Raw genomic sequence first — 19,728 nt, 5'->3', positions numbered from 1 at the left:
GTGTTTTGGGTCATAATGATGGCAAACAACACAGCGACTACTTCCAGGTAGATTGTTTCAGAAAGAATGGAGCATTACTTCAATGAGCTGTACGAGTACCAACAAATTTGAGCACGTCTGTACTAAAATAAATGAATTTGATGTGTACAAGAAGTGGATAACAATGTTGTCAAAAGACATGATGACCTACTTTGAATGGTGTCTTGCACCACCTCACAATACACTTAATGCCAAATCAACAAGATCTAAAATAAGCAACTTTATGTGACCCAAACATTGCGAAGACTGCAATGTAGCCCAGAAAGATCTTCTTCTCTGTGTCTTATTTATCGGCTGTTCAGATGAGAGTGGTGCTGGGGGTGAGGGGTTGACTGACACGCCCATGACAAAGGAGTCATCTTTCCAAATTGTCTGGGGCTAACAGTTTTCAGCTCATCCAATTTCCTCCACCGCTATCAGATAGTGCCAATGATTGCATCTTCGCAGCCAGGAAGCATCAGCTTTTTATGACTGCATGCTTTTTTCCCCCTTCTTACAACCTCTGTCTCAATCTCTCTCTGTCTCTGTCTCTCTCCCTCTCAAAGGAGCACTGCAGGTTGTGATAAACTCAAGAGCTTTAAGGTGAAAATCGACAAGCACACTGTCTCTCTGTGTGGTCCCTAACAAAGTGAGAGGGATGGTGGAGTTGGTTATCTTAGATTGCAGTCTATGTTGAGGTATTACTGTAATACCCGTTATGTGATAAAATATGTAAACACTTGTGGTCCTTGTTGTTCAGGCAGGATTTAAAAAATGATATATATATATTTTTTTCTTCCTTATTTCACTCACACAAAATATGGAGATTATGTTCTAGAAATATTTTATAATTTTTGTATGTTTTGTATTAAACAGAATGGAGATGAAAGTACTGTTGGTCTGTGAATGTAATGTCCCTTTCACATTAACAACACAGGTAAGACATGGATGAGCTAATAGTGAGTTGACCATGCATGGCTTTTAAACAGGAAATTAGTGAGTTTCTTTAACATTGCTTCAATGAATGACACATAATGGTGAAACATCCCATTTGTGACTGTAGACAACAACTTGTGCCATGAAAAAATCGGCAAGCACCAACAAATCATGTGCTTTTGGACTGTGACAACAACACAATACATTTCCGTGTCATCGGTTAAGTTTGAATGAATCTATTCTAAACCAAGTTAAACCTTCATTAAATTTTCATGGTAAATCCATACGTTCTTGGGTGTGAAAGAAAGTATAACGAATGGAGTGTAACTGTGCTCACTCGACAAAGTGGTTGAGTGAGCTCATGTTAAATGCAGCTCTTTCTGCCTTCCTCTTTCATCCTCCATTAGCTAATTAGCATTTAAAGCTGTTGAATCTAGATTCTCTGCCTCCCCTCCCCCATTTAATTGTTTCTATATCGTGTTAATAGAAAGGGCATGAAACAAGGGAAGCATTTGTGTCTGTTACTCAAAGCACATAGGCAATGAGCGAATACACATTCAAATTCAAACTGAATTATAATGCCAACTTCCATGAAGAGAGGGGTCATAGAACCACTTCTAAACGACGTTCACACATACAAACTTCATATAAAACTGTTAAAGCCAATTACCATTTTAAGGACACCCTTATTGGAGAATAATAATATGTAGAAAACAGTTTCTCAAACCATGTTAAAAGCTATCACAGCAGACTCTCCAGATTCATGATATTTTAAGTGTCTAGTCAACATAAAGGTTGTGACCTACATGTACTGTAGCTCCTTGGAGTTGGCAAGCAACTTTGCTGCAGCTCAGGATTTTATTGAATTAAAATTCAAGCCCAATAAACAGAGAGAAAGAAAGCGAATGAAGCAGTGGAAGGGGGAAAAACATTTGCCATTTGCCTCTGTCAACTCTGCCAAGTCAATAAATGACCAATTCTTTCTCCAAAAACCCATTATTTTCAATTTACTGGGATATTGCCAGTGGGACTGCAACAATAACCGGCTGTAATGATATGAAATTCACAGAGAGTCTGCTGAGGAAAGAGAGAACATGGTACAAAGAGGAAAGTCTGGTTGAGGGGGAGGGGGAGATGTGGGTCATACTAGATCAGAGGGCAGAGAAAGGACACAGCCACCTCAGTGGCCCACCCAAGACCTTTTTATACAACACTCAAGTAGGCCCCTGTTCCAGGTCTAGGATATTTGAAAACAAAGAAGTTTATATGAATAAAAAAAAAAAAAGAATGCCTTGAACTGTTTACTCTTGGTTACAAGAACCCAGAACTCAGAAAGGTGTAAACTAGTCATGGGACAGTCCAAAAACACATTCTGCTGATGGCAATTATGGCAGGCAGAGACAAGCAATCTCCTTCACCAATGGTGGGGTGGGAGGGAGATGGCGAGGGCAGAGTGGGGCCAGGTCAGGTGTCTGTGTGGTAATAGGAGAGCTGTGTGTCTGGCTCGGCCCCCAGCCCTAGCCACGTCCCCGCTTGACTGCATTCAATCTCAGCCCAATGAACACAGCCTTCATTGGCAGTTGAGTGCTACCAAGGCAAGGGAACAGACAGCATGTGGCGAGAGCCTTTTAAAAAATGAGGAGGATGGGGAAAGGGGTTGGGGCTGGAAGAGAGGGAGAGAGCAGGGGAGAGAGCAGAAGAGAGAAGAGAAGAGAGCCGGGGAGAGGGAGCCGTGCGACAGGATGGTAAGAGACAAAGGGAGGTTTGGGATTAGACAGCAAGGGCGAAATACAGGTGGGGTCACTGAGAGCAGGAGAGAAAAAAAGGGTGAAAAAGAGAGTTGTTTTCTCCAGGGAAGGAAGAGAAAAGGTGAAATAATAAGTAGAGGGCTCTGTCAAGGCTGGTTTAACCCTCAAAATGAAGAAACAGATGGATCCAACTCAGCCCTGTTGATAAGCGACGCCTGTGAGGTGACAGGGTGTTAACATCCCAGGGGATCACTTCATGAAAGGATGAGAGGCGGTGGTAAAGCTGGCCTGCTATATCCATATCATTTTTACAATGTTCCAATATCCTATTACACTTATCTTTCACAGTGCCATAATAATAAAATGTACTTATCCTAAACTGTAGCTAAATGGGGATATGCTGTATTTGACATACTAATGGTTTTGAAAACTGGAAGTGATTGTTTCGTAACAATAGTGTAGACCACTGAAATGTCAAGAACTGCTGGATCAAGGCTCAATATGTCAGATATTACTGAAAGACTTATGGCAAGAAGGACAATAGATTTGGAACCGAAAATGCAACCATCCCATTTTATTACAAGACCGCAAACCCAAATTAAAACCTAACTCATTCCCTTTGAGAGAGCCAACAGCATATAAACACACTTATATGTTGGGGCTGAAAACCTTTATTACAGATTTTTTATTTTTTTTATCACCACAAAGCTCTACAAGAGAGTAATTCAAATCAAAATAAAATTGCTCCATCAGAGTGGGCAGCTTGGGCAGGCCTTCTCCAACTCGTCATATTGAGTTTTGCAGAGATGAGAATTAATAATTCAACACACTCCCTCAGCCACAGAATCAACTGGTGTCAAGTTGAAGGGTGAACATTAATTATCGAAGAGTGTCCAACATAGGTTCTTGAATATTTACATTATTAATACCCTCAACGTGAAGAGAGACGAGTCTAGTTCTAAGGAGCTAACCACTAGTATTGTTTTTTTCTTTTCCTGCCATTGTGTCAATGTTCTCAACTGCTAAAACACACCCTGTTGAGCCATTCAAGGATATATACAATGATATCTGATCTTACAGGCAGCCCTCGTATACTGGCATAAAAGGCAGATTATGTTTTTTAAGATAGCTGTCACTGTGATCAAACTACACACAAGTACACATTTTGCTTGTGTATGCTCAGTGCTTCAAATAAAGGAATATCATTTTTTTTATGATATTAAAACGTCTGTTTGAACTTAAAGCCTCATGAAATGCATAACATAAGTCATTGCTACAAATTGAATATTTTCATTAAAACTCTCCTGTTAATTAGCGGTGAGGCTCGTTTTCTACCTCTCCCCTCAGCAAACGATTTACTTACAAAGAGGACCTTGCCTCGAGAACAAGACAAACATTAGCCATTTAGCTAGCTCTGGTGATGACAGGTGTAGTGAAGTCATGTGTTTGCGCAGGAGGGAGATTTACACAGGCTGCCTCGCTTAGCCCGGTTCCACTTTTCCCAGCCATGTTTATGACTTCACCTCCCGTGGTGGGCCTTGAGGCAGTAGGAAAACAAGACTGCCTCACAACAGTCAAGCTCTTTTAGACTTAGCGAGTCAAAGTGCTGGAACTTTCCCTGGCATGGGGCTATGTCTCACACACACAGTTGGTCCACTGTTAAGGGATATGAAAAGTGTCTAAGAACCATGGAGTGAAAAATATCTACTGTACACATATGGACTAAGAAGCAAAGTATGAGTTCAAACTTTGGGGTGTTTTTATTTGTGGCACAGTTGTTGGACAGTTAATGCACTTCTTAGGCCAATGTGGAAAGGAAGTATAGAACACATGTTCTAACACTCTTACTGTAATGCTATTTCTTACACGTAGCAATGGTAAAAGTAATAGAAACAGTACTAGGGAAAAAGCACTTTTAAATTATTGGATAATGGCACACATTTGATTAAGCTGTTGACTTACCATCCATCTGGATCTCATTACAGCTGAGCCAGATAGGTAGTCTAAACTCTTTGCCTAGGACGAGCCTTTAACCCACTTCCTCTACCTACTACACCTACACACTGCTCTCACACACAACTCACAAACACACACATACCTCTCCCTTGGCGACCATTACCATGTCTACCTTCTAACTCAGACATCAAAGAACACCATGGGAATCTGAAGCATTAAAACTTAACTTCTTATTTCCCCCCCAATGTGCTTTTATCGCCACCACAAATCCATCCCTTTTTAGCGCAGCCGCTGTCAGTCGAATGGATACGATTTCAAGTCAGGTAACAAACCGTTTCATGGCGGGCATTTTGATTTCGTAATATGGAAATAGAGAAGGAGTGGGACTTTATGACACATCTGTCTCCTGAGGTGAGTATTTGCTTTGATTCTTGTTTTTCCTCTGTTTTTTTTTGCTGGCCCCCCCATCTGTATTCACTCAGACACAGTGGGTAATAGCTGGCTTTCTCTCTCTCCCTCTCTCGGTTTTTCTGTCTGGGTTTCTTTTTTGGCAGCTTGCACAGGGAACTGTTGAAAACAGATGTACAGTAGGATCTAGTTGACATGATTCTAAAGGACTCATATTTATTTGACCTTATGGTTCAAGTGAGGCTTTGGAGTTCAGAAAGGGTGAGATGGTAAAATAATTGGTTGTTAACACATCTCCAAGGACTGACACAATGAGCAGTTTGGGAATGTCGTTCTCATCTTTCCACAAAGCCGAATGTGTTAAGTTGATTCATAAACTGGTAATAAAAAAAATGCTCATGAAACACAGCTCAAGAAAACTACACACAATAGTAAAAAATATCCTATCAGAAAGGGATCCCTTAAGATAGAATTTGTCAAATGGAACTACACATGTTCCATAAACATTTACAATATACTTCTCAGTATTATCCTATCAATATAATATCACTCTGTTTCCTTTCAAGTTCCATTCCAAGTGTATGTGAGCACGAGAAGAAATGTTATAAACTTGAATTTGACTTCAAGAGCATTTCCCTCTGGGACAAACCTGTAGCATTCAATGAAGGCAGGATATCTTTACTGTGTTAGGGACACACAGAGAGATAGAAGGAGGAAGAGATGAGGCGGACGTACTTGTTCCTTTCCACCCTCTGATCTATCTCCGGGAGGAACTTGCTGAGCAGACAACCCTTAGCCGCCACAACACAATTGAGTTTGTAATCTCTGACCCTGAGGTTCTTCTTCTCCCAAGCCCTCTCTCCTCTATCTCTCCTCTGATTCTCCGCCCACCCGTGTCATGAAGACAGATGCCTGTGGTCGTGCTGCTACTGGGCGGAGGCCTGACAGGATGGGTGCAGAGGACATCACCCTATGAATACGCATGGACACACACACACACACACACACACACACACACACACACACACACACACACACACACACACACACACACACACACACACACACACACACACACACACACACACACACACACACACACACACACACACACACACACACACACACACACACACACACACAGATCTCATCCACAGCTTTTTTTGAATTAATATGTGACCAAGCACACACAAACTGTGAGTGTCCAGCTGTCTCCATTGAGTTGAAAAGATGGTAAAGCCAGTACCCGTGGGCTGCTGACTCAAATAACAATGCTAAAATGTTAGATAGATTTATACTGTGAGTACAATCTTACTCTGAGACAGGAAACGGCTAGTGATGATGTAACACCTCTTCGTAAAAGATTAGGCATTGTCAAGCGTCAAACGAGGCAGCAATGACTGCTATGTCAACTGGATTAAAACATTTTACACTGCAAATACATTTACATTTATGCATTTAGCAGACGCCTTCATCCAAAGCGACTTCCAAGAGAGAGCTTTACAAAAGAGCATAGGTCACTGATCATAACAACGAGGTAGTCCCAAACATTGCAAGCAGCCAAAACATGAAGCATACATTGTGAAAAAACTAAACAAGTGCCAAAAGGGAAGACCCATAAGAGCATGCAGTTATACAAGTTACAAATTAAAAACAACATGAACCACAAAAAGTGCAAGACTGTACCTGTAGAAGAACAATCAGCAGTAAAATATTTCACAGCGAGTACAAGACTTAACTTCCTTATAACTAACCTACAAGAGCAACAAGTCACTCAATAAGAGTCATTGTGATCCTAGAGGAAACTAACATCAGGTCCAGCCAAGCATTCCTAAGTGCCGTTGTACTCCCGGAACAAGTGCGTACATGTCACATATTTTGTGATACTGAAAGCTGAAGTACACAAAGGCACATATTCAGACATTTCCTATTTCCAATGACTATAAATAACAGGACAAATGGCTGTTTGGTATACACCTAGAGACTCACCAGCTTCCATTCAAACATTACCAACAGAAAACTGGCATGAACACAGGCCTCACAGCAAAACATTTTGGGGCATCCTCCAGTGTGTGAGCCAGATGTGGAGAGATACTGGAGAAAAGAACAGCTAACATATTGACTCTTTACTTCATTAAAAGCATATAAGGGGTGGGGGGGCTTAGCCTTTGGCAAGGTTCTGATGGATTGCAGCATTTCAGGCAAAGGAATTCCTGTTTTCTTCTCCTTGTTAGTCTACAAGTTTTATGAAGACATTAACCTCTTCCTCCCTGGATATTTTCATTGAAGTGTATGAAAAAGATGAATAAACGGAATGAACAGACCCTTAGTAAACCATTAACTTAGGATTTTAGGGTCCAGCACATTTGTACCCAGAGACAGTTAAGCCTATAGGGAAATACAAGTACATCTTCTGTGGCTCTATTACAAAACATTGCAATGCGTCAACATAGCTCTGTTACAATTTACTTTGAAACAAGTAATTAAAAGGCCACATTTGTACAGATTACACTGCATATTTAATAAAACTCACGTTTGGTGACCTCTTAGGAGGTTATAGTTAAGTTTCACTGCTAAAGTGAGTCACCATGAAGGGCAAGCACATCATAACTCCTTAGCTGTCACTGGTAAACTATGAAATATAGTATTTCACTATATGACAGTGCCAGACATAACAAAAGACCCCAACTGACAAGTTTCCACAAACTGAAATGGCAAGCAAGCCACGTTATGTGGTCTGAGAAATTGACAACAACTAAACTACTTACTCTGGCAGATGGCCCTATGCGATTTGGTGTTGTGGTCCTGTGGTAGAGATCCTTGTTGAATGCATTCTACACATGACAGAATCACATGCTGTCTGACCTCTCCACTGTGGCAAACTGCCCAGCATGGAAACGGAGAGGAAGTGTGTGTGTGCTCACAAGACTGTAGTCGAGGTTGGGAGAGGGGGGGTGTACACATTGGGGTGACTGCTCCAAGTCTGTCTCACTTGCTAACACTCTACTCACATGCACATGCTTCTACTCACACTCCCTCTGTTCCTCAAGTATGAGCTTGCACACACGCGAACACACACCAGACATAATGAAGCTTGTTCCAGGCAAAATTGAATTCTCCCGTGACCACGTCCACACTCATGGCCCTAACAGGAAAACCGATGTCTTCTCTTGAGGAGGAAAGTGAGAAAAATGAGGAGATGGAGAGATAGAGACAGGGGGACGGAAAGACAGCAGGCCTACATAAGAGTCATACAACATTAAAGAGAAAAAGGAAGAGGAGAAAATAGGCCTGCCTGACTTCCTTTGGACTCTTTCCAATAAATCCATTGTGTGAGAGTGTCTGTGTGTACTTGTTTGTGAGAGTGTGTGTCATAGTGTGTGTGTGTTTGGTAAGGATGGGCTTTTTAACATATAAATATTACATTACTACAAAGAAACGTATGCACCAGTTGGCGCCTTTGGCTGCACTAACAAGCAGAGCCTCTCTAGAGGTCTGACCACTGACAAGCCATACGGAATGTCCCACATAAGACTCGCCTGCTTAATGCATAACAGTTAAGCATTATTTTATGAAATGTTATTACTTCTGTTAAATATCACATATGTGCCATGCATCTTACTGCAAACTTTTTGAGAGATTCATCATCGTGTGGTCATGTGCTAACAGAGATAGGGGGTCATTAAGCTATAAATGTTTTTTCCTAAAGTGTTATTAATCGACAAAGACTGTTGGGGGAAAGCTACTATATCACATATAAATGTACCCTTACACGTACACATGCACAGAAGCACTGTAGAATCTCTATCCTGAAACTGACTGAAGCTCCCTCATGGTCAATACAAATCAATACAAACACTCAGCTCTCACCGATGGTGAAATAGGGCCTTAGTGCTCTCAATGTGTCTTCTTAAACAGTAGAAGACACTGCGCTGCCTCCAGTTTCAATACTGCTTTAAAGACTGCTGTTAAGTCTTTTGAGTGATTTAATTTTCTGAACTTGATCGGACATCGGCTGATGAAAAGACATTGAGGTGACCTCATCTCAATTATCGATATGTTCTACTAATAAAACCAGTAAACTGTTCCATTATCCTGCTCCTTTGTCTGTGTGCAATTAACCTCATTCATGTATTCCTCTCTCCTCCTGAAGCAAGGTGCTTATTGCATACAAAGTCCACATGCATAGAACCCCTGTAAGGAATCTTCTGGAAGGTTATATTTTTAAATTTACATTTACATTTAGACATTTAGCAGACGCCGTTATCCAGAGTGACTTACAGTAAGTACAGGACATTCCCCCGAGGCAAGTAGGGTGAAGTGCCTTGCCCAGGGACACAATGTCATTTGTCACGGCCGAAATATCGAACTGGCAACCTTCTGATTGGTAGCCCGATTCCTTAACCGCTCAGCCATCTGACCCCCCATTTTTAAACTTGATGTGTACAACGTGTATGATCCCAAACTGGGAATACATAAGAATGTCTTTTTCATTTTAATTTAAAGCCTAGCTAAGCTATGCAGCAGAGAGAGTAAATCCAGGCCTTATTACCAGTTCAGATCAATCAACTTAATTTGACTTGAGTATGGAGATGCTGCTTCAAGGTAGATTGAAGCGCAGTGTGAGGCTCAGTGTGAGGCTCAGTGTGAGGCCGAGTGTGAGGCTGAGTGTGCAGGATGTGCAATAAGCTGGATATGCAGAGCTCACATGCACGATTGGGCACACATTGGGGAGCCTACCCTACATGCGTGCATTAACACATGGGATCTTTTCCAATGATCTGTCAGATATTAAATGAACTTGATCTCTTAAGCATTGACTGTGTTTGAAATGTTTAATAAATGTAATATAGATCCAAAATACAAAACATTCAGTCCAATTCAATAAACCACAATTAGACTAATGAGAAAAGACTGCTGACTCTCACTTTGTGTGCTTTGTAAATGGCTCCCTGTCTCTCTTTCTCCTCTTTCCCAAACGTGCATTGAACTGCATGTCTTCCTCCCATGCTGGGTGAGCACAGCAGAGAGGGAGGTGGAGAGGTAGGGGTATAGGTCATACAGGCTTCCCATCACCAGTGGGGGGAGGGAGGAAGGCAGATTGAGAGACGGAGGGACGTTGGGAGAACGTCAATACAGCGGTATGGTTTAATGAAAGGAAGGATTGGTCTGGTCAAGCCGATGTGAAGCCTTTTTGCCTGAGGGGACAAATAGACCCCCTTCTACCTGACACACTATTGTTAAAGCACATTCTCCACTGAGATTCATCTATATTGCTACATCATACCACTTAAATAGACCCCTCTTGTCGGGTGCCCCCTTTCTCAACTGCCCAAGTTTTTCCAACGTAAAGCCCAACCCAACCCATATCACATTTTAGTTGTGTATTAACTTGTACAGCTAAACTGTAATCAAGTTTAACTACATAGCAGTTCATATCTTACTACAATGTTGTTACTATAGGTCCTGCAATGTAGTAACATGGTAGTTCATGCAACCTTAATGTAAAGTGGTGCTGTGAATTCTTAACAAAAGACCTTCTCATACTTTGATTGCATCATGCATTTCACATGTTTCCTATACACAGGCACTAACATGTGTTGCAGCCTAGTCTCGTAGGACTCCCCAACACACGCAGTTAAACAGCTAGCTTGCCTGTAACATACGACTAAAAGGGTTAGTGACATGACATTATTTTTCCTAGCATACACTACATGAGTATTAAAATAGGTTAACAAAAATAAGAGATAAAAGTGATACATTTGCTGCTACATGCTATTTCGACCATGTTTGGTATTGGGTACACAGTAAGGGTTATAATTACAAGCGTCTGTGCCCCAGTACAGGTCAGCTTGTTTCTCAATGTTGTTTCTCTTTCAAGAGCTTTCTGTTCTCTACCCGCTTACTTTCCTCTAAGGGCTTTTGTCATGGAGTACGGTGGGTGGAGTGGCGGTGTTATTTATGACCTCTGCACTCCCCCTCCCCCCTTCCCAAACACACACAGACAGACACACAGACACAATGAAAGGGCAGTCACACAGCTAGCAAACCCGTGATCTTCTGGCCCTTGAAAGAATAGAAAGAGGTGAGACAAATAGACCCTAGGGAATACAGAGTAAAATACTATATAGCACAAAGTATCTTTACCAAACAGGTTAGAAGATAAGCAGAAGCATGACACATATTTATCAGACCTTCATGCTAGTTCCATGTTGTCTGCATAAATTATGAGGACAGATATGAACGATCAGTATCATGGTTACTTACTGTCGACCCCCCCCCCCCCCCCCACACACACACACACACACATCATTGCAACCTAATCAGAGGCAATTACATTTCCCTTGTGCAGTTTGTGTCTCAGCAGAAAAGAAGCATGTGCAATTTCAACAACTGTGTCTGTGTCAATATCTCATTAAAGCTAATGTGTGTGAGAGGGTAGCATGTGTGTGTGGGGGGGAGGGGGGGTGAGAGTAAGGATGTGGTGGAGGCAGGCACAGATGTTCACACTGTCACAATCACATTGAGGAAATTAAACAAAGAACGAGGTAAATTAGAGGCTGGATGCTTTGCCAGGCTTTATCTGCTCAAAGGCACACGCAGGCAGCCACACACACACGCACACTAACGCACACTTACGCACACTAACGCACACACGCAAGCACAGGTGCAACCACACAAAGGGATGTGATCAAATATGTATTTATACGTGAACGAAAGGACCAAAGCATATGTTTCATGTTTAAAGAAGCACAAATGATTTTGTAGGTCAACAAAGTGACTGGCACTTTAAGAAAATAAATCTATAAGGAAAAACAACCTTCTCAAAATGCAGTATGCATTATTTGTACGTCGCTTTGGATAAAACCATGTGCTAAACTAATCAAATGTAAAATGTACCCATAAAAAAACAAAAAATAAAAATAAAAACGCTTTAACAACCCTTTTTAGTGTCACTGTCTACACAACAGCTTTAGAAACATCTTTATTATTCGTGTTTTGACAACACCATTCTTCGCAAAGGATCGTCTAAGGCGGAGGCGTCCAGACATTTAAACAGCATGAAAGGCAAAAGATAAAAAGGGTACAGGCAGCAGCAGTGGAGCCTATTGATTTATTATTCATCAAGAAGGGAACTAAGTCAATCCAAACCTTCCTGCAATAAGCCCTTTACTGCATCTAGTACGATCACACAGCCTCGTGCCAGAAGAGGCATCGTAATCTGTGAATTTCATGTTCATTGTTGCTACAGAGGAGGTAGTGAGAGGATAGGTATAATCTGGGACTGGATTGTGTTGTTGCTCTGTGGGTGGGCAGAAGGGTGGTTGTTGTCTGCAGTGCAAAAAAGAGGGTTGAGAGTGGACTCTTGTGTGGAGCTGCACGCCCTCTACTGATAGGATGTAGCATAGCAGCAGTAAAAATGTATGTATGGAGACTGGCCCCAGACCCAATCAGAACAATGGGCCTCATTCTCGAACGCAGGTAAGAAGAATTTAAGAAGGAATTTCTTCTGAATTGGATTTATGAAAAACATTAGGCATTCATGAAATTTTTATCATCTGGGATTTGTTCTGAACTTCAGAAGACTTTCCGAACTCGAAATAACAGTCGTAAATCGCCCAGAGTTGTCTCAAATGCGATTCCTTAAAAAAACACAAGCTGGCCAATCGCATTTAAGTAAACTCTCCGTGAGAAATTGTTAGTGATTCCGTTCACATCAACTCTACAGACATCCTTGGATTAAAATAATTATAATAAGCAATTACCTTGCTTAGTGTGCACACTTAGATCCAGTGGAGAACAATTCCACTGCTCATCTTACTGGTATCAGAATCCGAATGGGATTTATTTGCCATGAAAGTTTGCAAAGACAATCAATTTGCTTTGGCAGGAAGGTGTTTGCTTTGACATATGATGTTTATTGTATGTCTAAACGTAATATGTTGTATGAGACAAATAAAACCTTTAACTTGCACTTGGACTTGATCATAAAAATTCAACCAGGCCATCCAATTATCACTGATCACTCGACCTATTTAAAGGGACGAGTGTGCACCCTAGGCATACAATATGGCACGATTGCTTTTCGCTTGGACATAACTTGCGTTCCTGTTGCTTTCCTAATTGTGTTGATTCTGATTGCACACGTCACTGCTGTTGCGTACCCTTAATAGGAGCTGTCAGGGCGTGTATGTATGCAAATTCAGGAGCACGAGGACACGCTTTCAACTTAAGAAAACTCTTCCAGGGGAGCACAGCTCAGAAAACTTCTGCTGCGAAGGAACACATTTTCAAGCGTTCATGAATTTGGCGGATGTCTTTTTCTTACGTTGTTTTTCCAAAGCCCGTAAGAAACATTTCAGAAGAAACTTCCGACATTTTTTGAGAATGAGGCCCAATGATCTTAATTGTAATACTTCAGATAAACAGTTAAGTAACTGAGAATATGTTTACATTTTAAGTGAAGGAGAAGTCATTCGGCATTATAAAACGAAAGGATAACTACCGCTGCAGGCTAAACTTTTGGTGATAAGTCACCAATGAGAGGAACTTTCCAAGCAGAGTTTGTCATAAATGTTTTAGTGTATGTGTGTGTTTGTATTGGTACTGATCTTTATAAACGCACACTGACCTGTTCTTTGTAGTCCTCCTGGGTCAAACAGTCTGTCATGTTGACACATCCCAGCAGACAGCTAGTAGGGTAGTCTTTAGGAAATTTAGGATCTGTAGAAATCGTAACAACAATGAATGAGACATCTGTAAAATTTTGCGAGAAAAGGCAAATTACATGAAAACCTTCTAAAGAATTTGAGTCTATGATGTCATGCTAAACTGCATGATTCCATGTTTTATTAAACTACATTATCCATTACATAACACTGCAAGTTACAGTTGTTCTCTTTCTGACCACAGTCTCTGTGAGTGTACCTCTCTTGAATATTTGGCGATACATGTTTTCCACCTCTGTGATCTCCTGAGGGGTGGCTTTCTTGCCTGCTGCAGCGATCCAAAGACGACCCCGGTGAGAAGTATACCAGGTGCGCCCCTCCACTCTGCATGGACACGCATAAACACACTGCATTGTTACCACAGTGCTAGAGTATCTTGCTCTGATCCCTTTGACCAAGTAATGATCCTTATTAACATATCATTGAAGGGTATCAATGAATAATGAACCAATTGATATCTAACTGTATTTGTAAAGCGCTTTTTACAAGTAATATTAGTAGTAGTAATTTTAATATCACAAAGAGCATCACAGAAGCCTACAGATCATCACCGATACACTTAAATCCCCAGAGGAGGCAAGGAAAATCTCACCCAAAAACTTAAGAGGCTTAAGTACCTCTTGATGCGTTTGACTAAGACTAGATTACTCTTTAACATGCCCTGTGGTATAAGTACCTCTTGATGTCTTTGACCCACTTACCTAATGGTCAGTAACTTCTTAACATATTACCTCTTGATGCCTTTAACCAAAAGCGAGGCCCAAGGTTGGTGCATGCTGAGGCACCAGCCTCCGTCAGCCATCTCCTGCAACTCCCTGTCCTGCAGACGGAGTCTGGAGCGCTCCACCTTGGCAGCCTCCTGCACCAGGCCTTTGCCCTGGTTCTTCCGGTAGCTCTCACCACAGCCTACATTCACCCACTGGCACCAAATGGACAAGCATGTTCACATGCTTAGTGACTTGGCAAACTTCAAAAGCTTTAAAAATCTCAAAAATATGCAGCATTCCCTCTGAGAGAACAGGAATAGAGAGCTATTTGAAGCCATTCAGCCCGGTCTCACACTGCTTTGGATAAACTGTGCCTCTTTTTTGATGTGTAGCAGCCAAAGTACAATAGTTTTAGAATATGTACTACAGCAGTTTTTACAGTACACACAAATATTTAATATTTTGGGGAAATGTTATTGTAAAAATATGTTGCGTTATGTTAAATTCATCCATAGGAGCTGGTATGGCATCACAGCTTGCAATCTCGAAATGGATTCGCTGGCAATGTTTTAAAGACATCAATTAACAAATATGTGTCTAAACTGTGTAACATTTGAAATATAACTCACCTCTGGTGCAGACTGCACTATGTTGGGGTTCACCAACTCTCCCATATGCTGTTGATCTCCTGGTCCCTCAAAGCGTTGTGGTGACTTCAACTGAGAGCCTGTGCTGAGAGCCTTTACTGTCTCATCCAACCTATAAAACATGAAACAGAGTAAAATGTTAAGTATTTTTACACCAAACGTATGGAGGTTCAACAATGTAATCATAAGGAATTCTTTGGAGGTCATTGGGGATGTAATGGTCTCACTTGTTATAGTATTGGTTAAGGTTCTGTCCTTCATCCAGCACCCGTCTGCCTGCAAAGTCTAGTGTAATTTTCCTGTCCTTCCTGGAGGCGTGGCGAAGCTCACGAAGCTCCTCATCGTGTTTCCTCAGATTATCGCGCTCGCCTGGCGAGAGCCACTGGTTGGAGTCGGTGGCAAAGTAGTCAGACTCATCATCCAGAACCTGGGTTCTCTTAACACTGTTTATATAAAGACAAAATAAAATAAAGCCTATTTCATGTCCTGGCTTTGAACACAAGGACAACGCTTCAGATGCTAAAAATACATTGAAAGTATGGTTTTCAAAGTATATCAAAATGTTGTTGTAAATCTATAATTGGTATTAGACTTTATTTCATATTCCCACCAATTATCTAACCACACTCAGCAATTATATCACAGATAGACATTTGGAACGTATATAATGTTTATAAGGTACCTGTTCTTGTCATATTCTAGTAGTTTGTCCTTGTGCTGGAGGGCCTTTTCTAACCCTGCACTCATTCGAGCCTCCTGGTGAGGAAGTTGGTCCCTATCCCCTTCTGGCTCACACAGACACATATTTGGATTACAACTCTTTACAAAATTTAACATTTTACTTTGAACTATTTGGAATGTTTTTGCCTCTTACCTCCCATTAGTTTCTTGCGTAGTTTCTGACTTTTGTTAGAGTCTCTTTGCAAGATTTCTTGCTCTTCTATGGTACACACCTGATTAAGCAATGGTAAGTTATGTCATTATTATTGTAATATAATTGTACAGTATTATTAGAGAGCTAAATGTGTTTTCTTATGTTTTTTTTATGACAAACAGATTTTAAGTGTGTATGAATAAGATGCTAACTGAATTACATTAGTAAAGTATAAATATCAAGAATATAAATACAACAAATACATTTAACTACAAAAGTCAGGGAAGAGCACAAAACCGGATCCTAACTCATCAGTAAAATCTCTCTCACCAGACTTCCACAGAAGAGGCAGGGGCCAGACCCCTCCTGCTGACACACAATACGACCACAGCTTATACAGTTATTGATAAGGTTGTGCTTTTGGGCCAGGCAGTCACAGGGATGGCGCCCAGGGAGCATGATCGCCAGTTTGTCCTGGCCTTCTTTGGCATAGAGATTAACAAACTTATTCTTTTTCTTTTGCGAGGATGAACTTCCACTCTCTTGGGCCTGTGGGTAAAATGGTCCATTCATATTAAAATTATAGTTTAGATACAAGACGCAACAGAAAGTGGTCAGGGTATAACATGTGAACTACTGTGTGTGATGATGAGTGCATGGTAATGAGTACTAGCCTTCATTAAGTCAATAGGAGTTTTTACTGCTTCAGGTTCTATCTCCACTTGGCTTACTGCCATCACCTCCTGCTTATTCCTGCCCTTGCGCTTGGTTTTCTTTTGACAGTCTTTGGTCATATCTATACCATCTGGAGAAAAAACACATTTGATTATTAAAAAAGATTATTGATCTTTAATATTTGATTATTAAAGACAATATTAAAGCCATATTGTGTATAGTCATCAAGCCCTCACAGTTATTAATTGAGTTTTAGAATTAAGTAAAAATAAAAACTTTGTGTTACAATCATCTTCTTGACAATTAAGGTTGGCATCATGAGGTTGTGTACACTCACTGTGTTATGAGTGTTATGCATTTGGTTTGAAATCAAGTCATATACATACCAAAACATTCTTGGTACACAACAGGAATTATGTTAAATAATAATAAATGTTCTGTTAAATGTATTGTGCCAGGAGAAAGTATGTTACCTGCTCCTGTGACAGAGTCTTTGAGGAGATACATCCCAGAGTTGTCAGGTGTCTGTCTCAGAGTCTTCTGCCACCTGTCCAGCAGCTCGTCTATGAACTGTCTTTTTCTACCGTCCGTCCCTTGCAGGAGGTCGCCAACATATTCAGCTATCTCATCTTCATTGTCTATGGCTAGAATGTATCTAAGGACAAAAATGTATGTTGTCATACATGTAGGCTACTTTGACTACCTCTGATGGCCGTATAGCCATCATTGGAGAGATAACTCACGTAGTGATATAACATTAATACTTGTCTAATAGTAGGCGTGTAATTAGTAAGTAGGTTGATATGACATAGTCATCATTCATTGTAGCCAAGCTACCTAAACGGAGACTAGCTATGTAAATATGCACCTCCACCAGCTATCTAGCATGCGTTGCAGGTTTTAACATTGCTGACTAGCTAAACTAGCTAGTAGCTGGTGAGACTTTTTGACAGCTAGCTAGTGTTAGGGTTAGTGTTAGGGTTCGCTAGTACGCCAGCTGGCTTACACACCATTTTCAAACACACAGTTCACTTACTGGACAATGTCTTCACAAGCTTCCAATCCAAAGGTATGGTGTAATTGGTCCACACACCAACGAAGCAAGGCATCCGACATAATGGAATATAAACTCAATTTAACAAGGCAAATTAATAGTCGGAGTCAGGTCGGAGTACACTAAGATCCGTGCACGTTGCAACATAAATGTCTTCCTGTCGAAAACATTGCTTTGGACACAAAGGTTCCCATGTAACACAAAGGTAATATGTTGTGAGAATAGTGCAGAAAAGGATTCTAAATCATCTATATCATTATAAATATATATGTTATAATCTGAAACACTATCGAAATGTATACTTGGATCAACTTAATCGATTCATAAGGTTTCATAGACTGAAGTCCAGGCTTAGGTTCATAAATAAATGTTTAGTCGCTAGATGGCAGTGTACTACGACATCGTACGTTAAAGCTCTAACCATTGTAAAATAATTTATTCTGGTGGTTGTCTCACAGCTTCTTGCAAAACAACCCTCATTTCATGAAACTTAATACTTTTGGTTAAAAATACAATGACCATCCCACGGCAAAGAAGCAGGCCTTGACAAAGGCTAATTAAGTTTGTTGGGGTCCCGCGAGAGTGGTCCAGCCAAAGATCTCAATGGGATATTGTTCGGGCAATTTCAGGCCACACGTCCCTACCTATGTGGAGGTGTATGTGACTGTGGAGCATCAGAAAGAATTTGCCTAGGGCCTATGGGGATTTCCAAACGTCAATTATTATTTGCAAAAGGCAAAAGTCATTTATGTGGCGGACGATTATGCGAACAACATAAGAAAAACAATAAATTGATCTAATTGCAGGTTATGAAAGCTGCACGAAATTATTGTTCTATAAATGATATGGCTTTTTCTATCCACAGTGATCTTGTGAAATACTGTGTCCTTTTAGTACGCAGACTACCCTACATCAAATGTGTCTTTCTTACTAAATATAACCCTAGTGTAGCCTACAAATGACATGTTATTTAGTAAAAAAAATAAAATATATATCAGATAGGCTACACATTTTTCACATTTAGAAAAATACATTTATTTGTGAGAGAGAAAAAGAATGTTTGCCACACAAGTGCTGGATTATAGAGTGAAAAAACAAGCATTGAACAGTGACCAACAAGCATCAAACAGTGACAGAAATGTAATGTTGATAACATTGATAACAAAAGTCAGATTGTCATCATTGTGCCTTCAATTAAAGAAAAAAGATATTTTAACAAAGCATAAACTTTTTTTGTTTTGTTTGAACGTTGTTTGGTGACACTTGCTCCTGGTGTACATAGACCTTCCAGCTGCAGCAAAACAAAACATGACATATGAAACAACAATGGCATTAGTGCTTGACAATTCAGTATATAAGGGTTTGAATTGGTGGGGGAGCTAGACTCCTGCAGCTCTTAGTTTTACTGACATGCTGAGTTGAACAATCATGCCCCCTTGTTTTGTGAGTTGGGCCCACCCATCTACCAAATGTCCTCCAATTCAACCCTAAAACTGGAGTATGCTGATACTGATATTGTTCCTGTAAATAAAGTTATATATTTTTCCTTGTTAATATGGTGGGGAAACCTCAAAACACTGTACCATTAGTGTTGAATATATTCAAACAACAAATCACAACACACAACACTACACAATTATTACTATCCCAGTTACTTTCTTGACACCAGTTCAAAATACATTATAGCATCATCGGGAACTCAGTTTAGATGGATCAAAAACCCCAATAAACAAATGTACTCAGGTACTCAATCTTAACCATAAACTAATGTTACTGCCCAAGAATCTTAATCTTGAACTTAATCCAATGCTAATATTGTAAGGGTATTTGGGGAGGGATATTTTGATGCATTTTTCATTGCCATTTAATTTTGGAATTTGAAATAATCCAGTAATCCCCCCCCCCCCCCCCCCCCCCCCCCTCCAGAGCAGACTATTTAATGTAGGCCCTAGGGTACATAATGGAAATTATTATGT

At 40.6% G+C, this 19,728-nt stretch overlaps 1 protein-coding gene across 2 annotated transcripts in view; it reads right to left on the bottom strand.

Annotated features, from left to right (window-relative positions):
* Window positions 1-17,914, bottom strand: part of trip4 (thyroid hormone receptor interactor 4) — a 39,687-nt gene extending 21,773 nt beyond the window's left edge. Inside the window, exons 1-12 of one of the 2 annotated variants that reach the window (XM_047041983.1) lie at window positions 17,735-17,914; window positions 17,172-17,353; window positions 16,698-16,828; window positions 16,354-16,572; window positions 16,024-16,102; window positions 15,832-15,934; window positions 15,377-15,592; window positions 15,132-15,261; window positions 14,527-14,714; window positions 13,995-14,119; window positions 13,699-13,790; window positions 12,011-12,398 (exon numbers count right to left, since the gene is read on the bottom strand). In XM_047041983.1, the coding sequence (XP_046897939.1) occupies window positions 12,255-12,398; window positions 13,699-13,790; window positions 13,995-14,119; window positions 14,527-14,714; window positions 15,132-15,261; window positions 15,377-15,592; window positions 15,832-15,934; window positions 16,024-16,102; window positions 16,354-16,572; window positions 16,698-16,828; window positions 17,172-17,353; window positions 17,735-17,814 (1,689 nt within the window). In that variant the 5' untranslated portion in view covers window positions 17,815-17,914 and the 3' untranslated portion in view covers window positions 12,011-12,254. Of the gene's footprint in view, window positions 1-12,010; window positions 12,399-13,698; window positions 13,791-13,994; window positions 14,120-14,526; window positions 14,715-15,131; window positions 15,262-15,376; window positions 15,593-15,831; window positions 15,935-16,023; window positions 16,103-16,353; window positions 16,573-16,697; window positions 16,829-17,171; window positions 17,354-17,734 lie in introns of those variants that run through there. The other variant, XM_047041982.1, reaches the window with a different exon arrangement.
* Between the last annotated feature and the right edge of the window lie 1,814 nt (window positions 17,915-19,728).

The sequence above is a fragment of the Hypomesus transpacificus genome, chromosome 19, assembly GCF_021917145.1.
Source record: "Hypomesus transpacificus isolate Combined female chromosome 19, fHypTra1, whole genome shotgun sequence".
In the NCBI taxonomy this organism is placed as follows: Eukaryota; Metazoa; Chordata; class Actinopteri; order Osmeriformes; family Osmeridae; genus Hypomesus; species Hypomesus transpacificus.
Note: the sequence above shows the minus strand (reverse complement) of the source record. Positions and strands in the feature narration are given on the sequence as shown.